This window comes from Cebus imitator, unplaced genomic scaffold (genome assembly GCF_001604975.1).
Source record: "Cebus imitator isolate Cc_AM_T3 unplaced genomic scaffold, Cebus_imitator-1.0 Scaffold45, whole genome shotgun sequence".
NCBI classification, from domain to species: Eukaryota; Metazoa; Chordata; class Mammalia; order Primates; family Cebidae; genus Cebus; species Cebus imitator.
In genome coordinates, this window is record NW_016107360.1 from 16335717 (window position 1) to 16350993 (window position 15277).

General features: G+C 45.8%; 1 protein-coding gene across 1 annotated transcript in view; it reads right to left on the bottom strand.

Annotated features, from left to right (window-relative positions):
- The window catches only part of PDE1C (phosphodiesterase 1C), a 548731-nt gene extending 534087 nt beyond the window's left edge, over window positions 1-14644 (bottom strand). The window contains exon 1 of the mRNA XM_017527132.2: window positions 14378-14644. Within this exon, the coding sequence (XP_017382621.1) occupies window positions 14378-14462 (85 nt within the window). The 5' untranslated portion in view covers window positions 14463-14644. The remainder of the gene's footprint in view (window positions 1-14377) is intronic.
- Between the last annotated feature and the right edge of the window lie 633 nt (window positions 14645-15277).

The following is a 15277-nucleotide window of genomic DNA, read 5'->3' on the forward strand; positions in this document are numbered from 1 at the left end:
AAGGGCTGGGATTACAGGCGTGAGCCACCGCGCCCGGCTTATCACACTGTTCTTATACATGGTGTTTTGTCTGTCTAGAATGTTCCCAAAATTTCTCCCCTGCCCATCCCATCCCCAGGCTCATCCAGCTCAGTGATTCCTAAACAAGGTGCACAGCAGAATCACTTAGCTTTCTAAAAATGCATATGCCAGGCCGGCACAGTGGCTCACGCCTATAATCCCAGCACTTTGGAAGGCCACGGTGGGTGGATCACCTGAAGCCAGTTCAAGACCAGCCTGGCCAACATGGTGAAACCCCATCTCTACAAAAATACAAAATTAGCCAGGCATGATGGCAGGTACCTGTAATTCCAGCTACTTGGGGGGCTGAGGCAGGAGAATAGCTTGAACCCGGGAGGCAAAGATTGCAGTGAGCCAATATCGCGCCACTGCACTCCAGCCTGAGCAACAGTGTGACTCCATCTCAAAAATAATAAATTAAAATTCATATGCCAGGTCCAACCCACAATTACGGGATTGGAATCTTTGGAGCATGGAGCCCAGAAATCCTTAACAAACTCTCCATTTGGTTCTTATGCAGCCAGCCCCGTTGCTGCAGTGTTTGAGAACCACTGACATGGCTCATTCCTACTCTTTTAAAACTCAAGAACTCTCATACATAGCTGGTGGAATCATAAAACGGTGCAGACACTTTGGAAAAGTTTGGCAGTTATAAAATAATTTACCATACAATCCAACAATTCCACTCCTAATAATCTACCCAAGAGACTGAAAACATATGTCCACACAAAGACATGTATGTAAATATTTATAACAACATTATTCATAATAACCAAAAACTGGAAACAACCTGTATTCAACAATTAGTGAATGGATAAACAAATGTATATGTTCATATAATGGAATATTATTCAAAATAAAACAGAATGAAGTACTTACACATGGTGATGATTGCACAACTGTAAATTCACTAAAACTTGTTGAATTGTACCCTTAAAATGGGTAAATTTTATGGTATGTAGATTACACCTCAATAAAGCTGAAGGAAAGGAAAAGAAAAGGAGAAAAGGAACAGGAAAGAAGAACAGTGAAAGGAAGGAAGGGTAAAGAAGGAGGAGAGAGGGAGGGAGAGAATTGAGAGGGAAATGTTATGGGGACAGGGGTGGGGAGGGGAGGGCAAGGAAGGGGAGGGGAGGGGCGGGGAGGGGAGAGGGAGAGGGGGAGATAAAACAAGAGTGGGAAAAACTGAGTCCAAGCCTTTGCCAACCCCTCCCCCTGTGTTATCGTCATCCTTTATAAATCCCCCAAACAGCACTTGGCCTCAGCATGTTACTTGTCAGTATCAGTCTCCCCACAAGCCCACATGCTTTTCAAGGATGAGAAAATTCTTTAATATCTCCCTATACTTGCAGGAAGATCAGTAGGCCCTCAACTAATGTTTGTAAGAGAATGTAGGAAGGAATGAGTGGCTGACGGAGCTTTCTGCTGAAACATACTGTAAGAAACATTCTACCTCTAAGAACTTAATACCCAGTTTCCCTCTTATAAAGTCATAAACCCTCTCATTGGGATGCTAAAAGGAGATGATAGATGTCCCAAAAGTGCTTTGGATTTTTACCCAAGGCATGTCCCACAGGTGTAAGAAGGGCACTTCCTCTGACATCTCCCATGCAAAGTCAAGCTCCCACATCACCACTGTAGCATCAGATTCAAACCCAGATCTCTCCACTTCCCTCGATAAGTATCTTAGTTTCCTCATTCAAAAATGAGAAATTAAATGAGCTGCTGCTTACAAAGCCCTTAGAACAGCATCTGGCATATAGCAAATGCTCAAATACAAAGAAAGTAGAAGTATACACGGTGTGTGGGAAGAAGTATACATGGTGTGTGGAAGGTATGTTTGTATATAAAATATGTGTGCATATAATTGGTGAGACACCTCTGCCAAAATAGGTCATACAGTGAAATACTCAGAAAAGTTTCACTTGCGTCATAGGGCATTCAGGGTTAGGGAAGCTGATACAAACACAAAAGAAAGGCTAGGCACTAAATTATAGAGAGGAAGAGATCTGACTAATTTAAAATATCCATATATACAATTAAGTTTTTTTTTTTCTTTTTTATGAGACAGAGTTTCGCTCCTGTTACCCAGGCTGGAGTGCAATGGTGCGATCTTGGCTCACCGCAGCCTCCGCCTCCTGGGTTCAAGCAATTCTCCAGCCTTAGCCTCCCAAGCAGCTGGGACTACAGGCATGTGCCACCATGCCCAGCTAATTTTTATATTTTTAGTAGAGATGGGGTTTCACCATGTTGACCAGGATGGTCTTGATCTGTTGACCAGGATGGTCTCGATCTCTTGACCTCATGATCCACCCGCCTCAGCCTCCCAAAGTGCTGGGATTGCAGGTGTGAGCCGCCGTACAATTAAGTTTTAAAAGCAGGTACTAGAACAACATGTATGATCCCATTTAAATAGAACTAAAATAGACTCAACATGTATGATCCCATTTAAATAGAACTAAAATAGACTATTACATGAACCAAGCATAGGATATTAACAGAGGTCATCTCTGGATAATGAGGTTTTCTTTCCTGAGCTCTGAAAATGAATATGGATCATTTTTATAGGCAAATAAGATTAATAATGCTATCTTCATTTTGTTAAAAAATGAATTAAGTAATTAGGAAAACTAAGACAGCCTCCAGCCCCCAAGGACCACCTACTGCTCTGGCAGCCTAAAAGTTTGTCTGGTTTGTTTGGAAGAGAGAATTAATACCCAGAAGGATACAGGAAGTCCCAGATAGAAAGGAAGAACGCAGCCTGCACAGAAATGGCTAGTTATCATTAATACACAATAGCAAGAAAATTCAGCAAACTCTCATTAATTGATGCTCCACAGCATAGCCAGAGTGTGTGTTTTATAAACACAAATCTGATCTTGTCCCCTCTCCTTAAAATGGCCAACTACCTTCTACTGCTGTAGAGGAAAAGACCAAAATCCTCCAGTGGGCCTATAAGGCCTCACATAGTGAGAGCTCTGCTCACCTTCCAGCAACTTCTTGATACGTTCATAGCCCTCAATAGCCCAGCTCCTCCCTCCAGCCAAAGGGCCTCTGCACAGGCTGCCTGATCTACCTGAAGGCTCTCCCATCTCCTCCCCGACACTCTTCACCAGGAAAACCCATCACAACCCCCAGACAAATTAAATACCGCTGCCAGGCATGACCGCCGCACCCTGGCCTTGCCATCAGAGGACAGAGCACAGTTATACCAATGTCTGTGGTCCCCACTGGGCTGTCAACACCATGACATTGGGCTGGCTTGTTGCTCACATAGTATTCCTAGTGCCTAACACAATAGCTGCCATAAAGAATGCACTCCATAAAGACAGGCCAAGTGAGTGGTTACGGCTGTGCACAGGCAGGGCAGGCAGGGCACTGCAAGGTGTGAGTCCAGAGAAATGGGAAAGCCAGGTCATGGAAGGCCCATGGGCTCTACCTGGGAAGGTGGGCTTGATCCTGCATGCAATGGGAATCTCCCTGCTGGGTTTTAAATGGAAGGGCAGCAGGATCAAAAGGCCTACAGACTTTGAATACTAATTTCATGAGGTGAGGGAGGGAATCTGCTCAGGGAAAGGAATCTGCAGTGGATCCCAGATTTCTAGTTCAGAAGCCCAAGCTTTCAAACATGTAGTAACTAGCCGGGCTCAGTGACTCACACCTGTCATCCCAACACTTTGGGAGGCCCAGGCAGGCGGATCACTTGAGGTTAGGGGTTCGAGGCCAGCCTGGCCAACAGGCTGAATCCCCATATCCCAGCTACTTGGGAGGCTGAGGCAGAAGAATCACTTGAACCTGGGAGGCAGAGGTTGCAGTAAGCCAAGATTGTGCCACTACACTCCAGCGTGGGCAACAGAGTAAGACTCCATCTTAAAAAAACAAATTGTAGAAACTGGATTGGAGTTATGGTTCTGAAACAAGTCACTCCAACTTCTTGGAGTACCAGTTTCTCTATCTGTACAATGGAGCTGCTCATAGTTCTCTTTCAGGGAAATTGGTAGAATCAAATGAGCTGATATTTGGGAAAGTCCTTCACCATCAGTAAAGCCTCTCATCATCAGCAACATGGGGGCAAGGGCTTGAATAGTTACCCCCAAAAATAGCCTCCCTGAACTAATCACTAAGACCAGGCTTACGGTCTTACACAACTGGACTAAATTCTGCATCTTTTAAACATTTTTCATTGTCTTAAACAGTTGGCCTCACGGATGACCCAGATGAGAAAGAAAGAAAATGCCTCCTGTTGGAAAATTGGGTTTCCGTGGTGCCCAGCAGACAGTTGGAATCTAGTCTGGCTCAAGTCCTGTTGGTTCCCTCTTTTAAGAGATGATGGATTCCCCTCCAATATTAACTAACTTGACGGAATTTGAAAAGTGAAAGTAACTTCCAACTACTAAAGATGAGTCACTAGATACAGTGGACCTTTCTGAGAAACTGTAAATTAATGACTTTAAAAAAGAAATCCATTCACTTTCCCACTCACTGCTTAAATCCTATTGCGTTAATATGTGATCCCTGGGCCCAAAGTCAGAGAAAAACAATGCCAGCTTTCTCCTAGGGCCTCTCAGAGAGATGAAACTTCCAAAGGGCTGGAGGATTCCCATACTTGTGATTACTGGGCAAACATCTAAGCCAGCAGAAATACCTCCAGGTTTGGCATGAACTAAGAAAAAGAAAAGGGAAGGGGAAGGAATCAATATTTTATAAGCACCTGCAATTGTCATTACTGGGCTAGAACTTTACACATGTTATGTCATATGTAAATATTATTATTCCTAGTTTATAAGATTAAGAAACAAGATTTGGAAAGGTTAAAAAAAAGTGGCCAGAGGCCAAGCATGGTGGCTCATTCCTGTAATCCCAAGACTTTGGGAGGCCAAAGCAGAAGGATCACTTGAGCCCATGAGTTGAAGACCAGCCTGAGCAACACAGCAAGACCCCATGTCTAAAATAAATTTGCTGTGTATGGTGCTGCAAACCTGTAGTCCCAGTTACTTGGAAGGCTGAGGTATAAGGATCACTTGAGCCCAGGAGGTCAAGGCTGTAGTAAACCATAATTGTACCACTGTACTCCAGCCTGAGTGACAAAGCAAGACGCTCTCTAAAAACTAAATAAATAAGTGGTCAGATATTTCATAAGTGGTGAACATGACAATTTAGCAATTCACATTCTGGTTTGTCCAAGAATAAAGAAGGAATATTCTCTCCACCATATATACTACAAAAATTTTATTGAAATAATCTCTAAGAGACAGTATGTCTGAGAAATGAAATATGTAATTCAGCAGGTCCAATATAGCAAAACCAAAAAAAAAAAAGAGAAAGAGATAGAGAAAGAGAGGAAGGAAGGAAGGGTGGGAGGGAGGGAAAGAATGAACCAGGAAAGAGCCCTATAGTTGAACTGCACTGAAACCATCACTTATTACTTTGACCTTGAACAAGTCCTTTCTTCATCTGTCTTATTTCACCTTGTGAAAGTTGAATTAGACTATCTATAACGCTGGTAGTTACTAGTCCATACAAGTCCAGAAGGGATTTCTTCTCCTGTTCTCCAAGCCCATGGAATCATTCCTGAGCCACTCTATGAAGTTACCAAGAAGAGAGGAAGCACAGCCATTTGGGGAAGCAAAGAGAAAGTCAGCAAATCAATTCCTGCAATATGGTTTATTCTCAAACTCTGGCAGCAACACATGTGACCTAATACTCAAGGGCAGAGACTTGAGTGCTTTGGACCTTTGTCCAGGAGATAACTGCCCTCCACCAAGTAAAAACTAACTTTTAGCAACACTGCCTGCAAGCCTGCCCAGGGTCCCCTGGGGAAGGCCTGGTTCTCAGGCCAAGGTCCCAACACACTCCAGTGCCTGTCTGCCAGCAGCAAAGGAAGTGCCAACCAGCTCACCCCAAAGCAGCTGGCACCAATTACCCCAACCCAGCTGAAAGCACCCGGCTTGGCTGAGACAGGAACTCCAGATCCCTGGCCTGGTCGGAAATCCTACCCTAAAACAAAGACAGCCTTGCAGCCATGCCAGGATGCTACATAAGTGGCTGGTAGAGGGTTGGTGGAAGCAGCCAGAGGCAGGCGGGTGAGCACCATCCAGGGAAGCAGCTGTGGGTCTGGGAGTCTTGCCCACACTCTGACTTCAGAGTCTCTCCACCATCACAGCCAACAGCTACCAATTAACAAGCACCCAGAGTGCACTGGTTTCCTGCATTCCTCATCCTCTTGAACCCTCCCAACAATGCAACAAAGAAAGAATTGCCATCCCCATTTATTAATGAAGGCCCCAAGGCTCACAGAGGTGAATGATCGCTCCCACAGCCACAGGGACAGGAAGTGCCAGAACTGGGTCTAGAGCCCAGGCCTTCTGTATCACTTGCCTTTCCACCCAGCATCCTGGCCTAGGAGAGCTAACATCCTAACAAGAGCCTGGCAGCTAGGAACTCACTTTGCAAAATCATCACAAGTGACACACTAAATCCTGAAGATGCTTAACCAGCTGAGGAAATGGGGACACCTGGAACCATCAAGAACAACCATAAAGCATCAAGAGATCATAACCCAAAGCCATAAAAGTGAAGCACTTGAAAAATGCCAATTTTGAACAACAGAAAGCAGAAGACAAAGCCATCCTTAAAGATTTTCAAGCAACAGTATATGTGGCGATTGGGTCAAGGACTCAGAGTTGGATATTATTATTTTCAAGTTAATTATATTATAAAAATATCATATAATGGATGTAAACTATAAATATATAATAATGAAAACATTTATATAGAACTTACTTTGTACCAAGTGCTGTTCTGAGTGCTTAACGTATATTAACTCATTCAATCCTCTAACAACCTAAGAGGTAGGTAATATTATTATCTACTTTTAACAGATGAGTATTTGAAATACAGAGAGGTTAAGTAACTTGTCCAAAATTACACAGCTAATAAACTGTGAAGCCAAAATTCAACCAAGGCAGTCAAACTCCAGAATCCACAATCTTACCCTCTGCACAGACTGCCACTCAAGTCCAACAAGCATCTATCAAGCTGGCTCCATGCTAGATGCTTCCATTCTATTATTAGTCTATTATTCATTCTTACGTTTATTCTTCATAACAAATCTAGTAGCATGAATTGAAGTCATAAACGTTACACATCACATCAGAATGAAGCTAACCCTGCAGGCACTCAGAATCACTTGGAGATCTGCAGCTAGTCCCCATTTCCCGTTGGAATTTGATAGTCAGCATATAGGTGAAATAGCTGGAAGGCCCAGGAAACAACACATGGACTTGCCTTTGGTCCTTTCTTGAGTTTAGCTCAATGGTTATTAAACTTCACTGTAAGCAAGAAAACTGTACAATGCTATATACACAAAGCCTAGTATATTTACTTCATGGACAATTTCACCTATGGGCTCTTAACTAGTGCTGCACACAATTTGCCTCCTCTTTGTTCTGAACTCTGCAAAGCATCCATCACTACAAATCCCCTGTGCACCTCCCTTGGCCATTCCCCTGCACCTCACCTCCTCTGGGAAGGCCAGGGTCAGGACTCAAAGCTCACCTCTTCTAGGAGGGGCAGGAATCGCAGGTTCCCTTACTTAACCAGCTTGCTTACAGATGGAGAAACCGAGGCCCATGTTAAGTGTCTTATCCAGGATCAAAGAGCAAGTTAGTTAAGGGGCTAACCCCATCTCCTAATTCTGAGTCCAGTATGTGTTTTCTACTACTCTGTGATTTTCTCACCCGTGGTTCCCCACCCTTCCACAGCGTCTAGTTCAGTGTTATGTTCAGCAAATATTTATTAACCTACCAATAATCATAGATGACAACTTTGAATGCCTTGACTGTACCAGGCCCTGTGCTGGAAGCTAGAGTTCCATTATGACTCTCATGGGCCCTAGAAACTTTTGCTTTTGTGGGTCCCTTCCCCCACAAAAAATAATCTTTAAAAATTTAAAATATATTTTAGGATTGCATTGAAATGAAGAACATAGTAATGTTAAATTTTCTTAACTTTATTATTTGTTGAGGTAAGAACACTTAACATGAAATCTACCCGTTTACCAAATTTTTAAGTGTAGGATGTACTGCAGATCTTTAGAGCTTGACAGAAACTTTATGAAGTAAGATATTTTATTCAATCAAAAAGTCTATTTTGTCCTTTGATTTTAAAAGAAATTAAAATATTTTCAGAATCCTAAAAATACTGCAGTCAGGGCATTATGTTACTGTGCCCTACTAAGTGTTCTAATTGCACTATCTGATTAGATTTCCCACCTAGTGTGGTAAATACTATTTGTTATGTCCATTTTACAGCTTAGGAGTCTTAACATTAGCCATGAAACGCCACCTCTTTAAGATCACAATGGGTTCTGGATCTGAACCACAAGTGTCTAACTCCAGAGGCTGTTACATTCTGGACTCTACTCAGTGCAATTTGCCCATCCTGGTCCCTTCCTCCTGCTGTGTTCTAGGCTGATCTCAAAACCAAGCTCAGGCTTGCCATTTCTTAGTTGCTATTCTCCCCACCACTCCCGACTTCCCCATGGCCCCAGGTGGACGCTGTCCAGGTCTGTGGAGGCTGAATAGACATGCCAGGCACACTGTGTGGCTCCGGAAGGTGCAACAGCCTGTGGGAGGGCAGCAGGGTGCCCAGTGCCCACTTAACTCTTAGTCTCATCTGGTGTCAGAGGCCAGCACAGTTGTACAGGATGTCCTGGCTGCCCATCCACAGAGAGCAGCCACAAACCCTCAGGATCACACCACTGATGCTTGCCCACTCGCAGCCAGCACCAGCTCTACTCACAGTATGATTTTAGGCAAAGGGAAGGGACATTGAACAGACACCCACAGTGTGACAGCCAGGTACTGTGCATGGCACTTCAATTCCCTGGCCATGGTTCACCCACAACGAAGGTGTTACTACCTCCATTTATTCAGAGAAGAAAACTGAGGCTGAGAGAAGCTAAATGGCTCACCTGATGGGCATGATCAATCAATGTGTGACTCCAAAGCCCAGGGTTTCCCACAGCTAATGCAACGTGTCAGCTGGCCCCCTAAAAGTGTGCACTCTAATTGTTTGCTGACAATGACAACTCCATTGTGAGAGCTCCTCAGGCTAAACACAGGCGGCTCTTGGTAAAAGTGCCAATGCTATGAAGAGGCATACACTGGTTTTAACCAGCATTGACTCTGCCTAATAGCAAGAGGCATCTGGAAGGCATTTTAGAGTTAAAGAGGAGTTGCTTCGTGCATACCTTCACTTGATCCTCACCACAGTGCCATAACTAAGGATCGTACTCCCCATTTTACATGTGACAAAACTGAGGCTCAGAGATCATGTGATTTGCCCACAGTGCAGAATGGAAGAGGATGAACAGCAGAGCAGAGGCCACAAGCCTCCGTTTGCAGACTCCTCTTCCCACTCTTCCCTGCTGCACCTGACTCTGACTCTGAGATATGAGTGAGGGAGGGAATGAGGTCCATGGGCCCTGGGAGGTGGCCATAGAATATTTTACCTGGGATCCTTACTGGGTTGTTTTCTCCCCACCATCATTCCCAATCAGGTGTAAAAGGTCCAAAGTTCTTGCTTCCACCCAGACAGACATACAAGCAGGCAGATGGAAAGCAGACAAGACACTCAGCTGAGAGAGCACAGAGACCAGTCTGGGCTAAGAAAGTCCTCAGCCATATGCCCCAGGGGAGGCCAGGGGCCTCTCTGCCTGGGCTGGAGAGTGGGCCACACCCCCAGCGCATGCAGCCAAGACGCTCAGGCCTCCGCCACCCACAGAGCCCTCCCTGCCCGGATCCCCTCTAAGAGGAACATCCACCAGCAAACCTCCTCCCTTCAGCTTCACCTCTGTACCCCGCTGTCCAAAGGTACCCCCACTCCCAGCCCCTCAAGCCTCCGATTGCTGTCCAGGGCTTCTTGTTTTTCCTCCTCTGGGACAACCCAAGGAGAGAAACACAGGGCAGAAGAGCCAGTGGCTATTGCTACAGGAAACACATCTCTCTGTTAGCAACACCTCTTCAGTACAGGCCTAGAATTTTCCACAACACTAATAGAACCTATTTTTTGAAGGAAGAAGCCTCTTTGACATTCACTCCAGCAACTTCACATCCCTCTGAGCCTCTGGTTTCACCCACCTCCTTCTGACACCTGCAGGCCATCACCTAGGGAAGGAGGGATATGATGGGTCCTCCCTCAGCCCCATTTTCTCATCTGTGAAATGAAGGGGGAGAAGCATGAAAAGAGAGCGAGTGGGGCCCACTCAGGGGATTTAAAAAAAAATGTGCTTTTGTTTTTGGCAGACATACATCACTTTGAGGGGGAGGTGTTTGTTTGTATTTCAGGCAGCCTTCTGGAGAAAGCAGGAATCTGTGAATGACTTAATACAAACCCAAATAGACATCCAAACTCCAGAAGGAAAGTTCTTCTGAAATACAAAGTACTGCACCTACGCACCAGAATCATTCACTTCATATGCAAATGCTCCTTCACAAGTACTACCTCACCAGAGTCAATTTACACTTGCACTTCTACATAGGGCCTTCGATTAATGCTCATCAAGATAATCACTTGCTGCAATCATAAGTTCAATGGCTTCCCAGGGATGGAACTTTCAAAGTACCAAGGTGCTTTGAAAGTCAGCGCTTCTGGATGTGGCACGTGTTCAGTCTCATAGTCTTGTTTCCAAGACCTCTGACCACATACCCGTTTCATGACCTGAGAAAATTATATAAAGAGGATGCGAAACCATTTGCCCTGGGACAGGGAAGCATGAGACTGAGGGAACCCGGTGAGAGGCAGATTAACTAAGCTTGTTTCTTCTACCTGATATTCCTCCAGGGAGCAGCAACTCTGTCCCACCTGCACCAATGGTCCCATCTCTGTCTGGTTTTGCTCCAGCCTGGGCTGGTTAAGCAGAACTGACAAACTCCCAGATCTCTCTGCTGCAGGATGATGGATTCGTCCCAAGGCTCCAACAGAAATAAAGTCCACTGTGGCAGGCAGCATGATGTGTGGGACAAATCTTGGGCTGAGGGGTCAGGACAGATGTGGTTTAAATCTCACTCTGCCACCGCCCAGCTGTATGTCTTCTGGCAAATTACTTCCTCTGGAATCTTGGGAGTTTCTTCTCCTAAAACAAGGGTCATAACAGCTACCTTTTAGAGCTGTTGAAATGTTGCTGGTGGGAGTAGAAGCTGTCTTGTCACAAGGCAGTTGAGCAATATGTTTTAAAGTTCCTAAAAATGTTCATACTCTTGGACTAAGCAATTAAGCTTCTAAAAGGTTATCTTTAAAAAGTACTCATGGATGGCCGGGTGTGGTGGCTCACACCTGTAATCTCAGCACTTTGGGAGGCCAAGGCAAGCGGATCACAAGGTCAGGAGTTCAAGACCAGCCTGACCAATATGGTAAAACCCCATCTCCACTAAAAATACAAAAATTAGCTGGGCATGGTGGTGTGCACCTGTAATCCCAGCTACTCAGGAGGCTGAGGAGGAGAATTGCTTGAACCTGGGAGGCAGAGGTTGCAGTGAGCTGAGATTGCACCACTGCAGTTGCACCACTGGGCAAATTATTTTTATTTTATTTTTTTTTTGAGACAGAGCACGACTCTCTCAAAAAAATAAACAAATAATTTTTTAAAATAAAAGGACTCATGGATATACCCAAAGATTTCATTTTTTAATCACTGTTTATTATGGTGACAATTAAAAGTAACCTAAATAGCCAACAATAGGAAGTTGATTTTTAAAATACTTTATATATAGCATGAGACAAAACTAATAAGGTTTTTTTTTTAAGTAACACACTTTTCAAACATTATGATTTTATTTTGTAAAAAAGAAATGCACATGTTGGAAGTATATAGAAGAAATATTAATATTTAGCACTGGATGATAAAATGACAGCTGATTTTTCTTTCTTCCTTTTTTACTATTGTATTTTCTTCCAAACTTGCCTAAAATTTCTTAAATGTCTCTCTGGCACTTACTAATTTCTACTTTTTAAAATGGTTATGTATGAACATATCACATCACTCCAAGAATACAAATTCCTTGAACACAGATTCTAAGTCTGATTTACCTTCACAAACTCCCGATGATATTAGCTTAGTGCCTTGAATAATTATAATTACTATTTATTGAATGTTTGCCACGTGGCAGGCATTGTGCTAAGTTATTTCTCTTAATATAGGAAATTGAATAAATGTCCGTGGAAAGGGGGAAGAAAAAGAATAATTAGAAAGAAGCAAATGAATACATTCTCAACTATCTTAAATAAGCTGGCAGCTATATCACCTGGAAGCAATCAGCTCATTCTTAGGGTCTCTTCTGACACCAGACCATACCAATCTACTAGACCACCTCTTCTAACAGGGAGGGAAAATATCAGGTGGAGGAGGACTGCAGTATGATCCTGGATTTTAGAAAGCCACATTTTGAAGGATAAGATCTCATGAGAACAACCAGGTATAACTTTTGAGAATTTTCTTACCAGAGCCAAGAAAACCAATTTAACATGACAATGACCTATTAATGAAACACTTTTGATTTTGGCAACCTTTAATTCATTTCTACAAACACTCCCTTAGCACCTACCAACACCATTTGAGAGGGAAAGATAAATAAGCAGTCTCATCCTTAAGAAACTTTTAATGCAATGAGGACTACCAACAGGTGGCCTAAATCACTGATTCAAGGCAGGGTGTGAGCTCCAACAGAGAACCCGGGGACTGAAGGGGGTGCCAAGGGAGAAATTCTTTGTGATGGGGAAGGAGAGTGGGGGAAGTGGAAAATGAGAGCCAGGATCTGAAGCACAGACAAGATTTCTCAATGCTGAGTTGGGAGAACGGCATTCCTGCCTGCGGGAACAGACTGGGCAAAGGCTCAGAGTAGTGGGATTTGGTACATTTGGAGAAGGGCAAGTGTTCGCTCCATGCCCCAGAAACCTTGGGCTAATTCATAAAGAACAAAATTGGCCCTGAGATGAGCTCCTTTTTTTGGTGTCTTCTTGTCCCTGGTATTTTCTCGATATACATCCAAGCAGACACAGCCCACAAAAAGCAAAATAATCTACCCCCTCGTTTTCAAAGGCTTTGGAATTCTGTTCAGATTAAGGCCACAGTAACTTGAGTACTTCCAAAAGTAGGAATTCGGGCAGCTCCTGCCTCTGTCCTGCTGTTCTCCAAAGACCGACATCCAAAGAGCAGGCCTCCAGGACTCTACCTGGGACTTGGGTTCTACTCACCTCCAAGGAAGATGTGGAGGCAATTCCTGACAAGTTGTTTCAAAACAGTCACAACGTGTGGCGGAAGGTAGAAGTATCAAGAACCCAGCTCTTCAAATGCTAAAGCTCCAGAGGGTCAACCCTGTGGTCCTGCTGCTCCCTGAGGGACACCGCCCCCCCGACTCCCCCCTCGTCCCCCTCTTGGAGAAGGGCTTGAGGAGGAAAGAAAGCAGGGGCCACTGGGAATCCCAAGGGCAGGAGAGGGAAACCCCACCTGCAGCTCAGAAACACCACAGCTTTTTCTCAAATACTTTCGGTAGCAGGACATATGATCACCCCTCCCTGAGTCCCCTCTGAGACTGAATTGGCCTCTTTTTCTGCTTTGTATTTTCTGAATCTCTCCGTTCTTTTCTCTCTCTTCATGTGTCCTTTTTCCTTTGTTTCAACTGTTATAGAAACTATTGTTCACTCTCCCTCTCCCTCCCTCCCTCTCTCCCTCTCTCCCTCCAATTCTCCCGGTCGCTGCCTCTCTCCGCCTCTCCTCTCTGGTTTCTGCCACTGTCTCCACATCCCTGTCTCTCCAATAGTCTGTCTCGGCGTCCGTCTCTGTATCTCTGGGGTCTAGGTGTTTCTATCAGTGTCTCCGTGTCTGATGTTCCTGCTGCTCTGTCTGCCTATCATGTCCACATGTTCCTGTCGCTGTCTCCCTCTCTCTGCATTCCTATTTCATCTCTCCATCGCGGCGTCTCCAGCCCTGTTCTACCCCTCCTTTCCCCCGGCCTGCGTTATTAAAATCACGGTCAGGAAACCGAGCAGTTCGGGAAGGTTTGATGCTGAAAACCAGCCTCCCCGCGACGCCGGGTGGGAGCCCGCAAGGGGTGCGGTGGGGACAGCCCAGGGCGCGGCTTCTGTCCCGACCCAGTACAGACCCCGTCGCCGCTCCTGGGGACTCCCGCCTGGCCAGCACCCTCCGGCCCCACCCCGACCCCTGAGCTCCCCCAGCCCGCTTAGAAAGGAGCTCTGGCCGCCACCCGAGAGGGTGTTAGCCTGAGCCAGGAGTCAGAGGGGGGTGGAAAGTTCTCACCGATGGTGAAGCTGTAGCCATCGATGCTGAAAGTGGCGCTCCGGCACTTTTTGAAGCCCTCCTTCCTGTTGCTGGAGTCCGTCATGGCTCGGCCGGCCGGGCAGGGGCCTCGCTGCGCGGCCAGCGGCGTCCGGGGTCTCCCCGCGGCGGAGCGCGCAGCCCCGGGCTCGGCGGCGAATCCTCCCCCGGCCCGCCGCGCTATCACTCTCAGCCCCGCGGCGCGCTGGAGACAGGCGCGAGGACTCAACGTCAACCGCTAAAGCCCTAGGCGCTCGGCTGAGGCGGGAGCCCTAGCGACTGCCCCATCTTCGAGCCGAGTTCCTGAAGCGGCGGGAGGAGTGTCAGGAAGGGAGGACGCGCGCCCGAGCGCGTGGACGGAGCAGGGGGGTGGGCGCCGAGATCCCCGCCTGGCCACGCTGCTCTCCGCCAACCGCGGAGCCCGCGCGCCCCAGGCACGTCTGTTTTCCGCTTCAGCTTCTCCCTGCCTCTTTGGAGGCTGGGGGGATTTGGGGACACAAAGGAATGGCTGAATTGGCGTCGTGCGTCTTCTGGATATGTTTGCTCTGGCAGACGGGGGAGCTTCCAGAAAGCACATCAACAGATGGAAAGGCAAACCCTTAGCCATCAAATGTTACCAAAGTTTACTCCAAACAAGGAAGTCGGGAAAAATCGCCACTCCCACTTCCAGCCACTGTCCCCAGCACTGGCCTGGAGCCATTGCCCCTGCCAGGAAGGTAACTGTCAAAGTCACCGGAGGCCCTAAGATGTGAAATGCACAATCGAATTAGAACAAGCCCCTTAGCATCCATTCCAAATAGCTTGTCATGTCCTTTCCAATTTGGGTTTGCCTAATGTGATAAACTCTTGGAATTTGCTGATGTGGAAGATATCTTACCAATC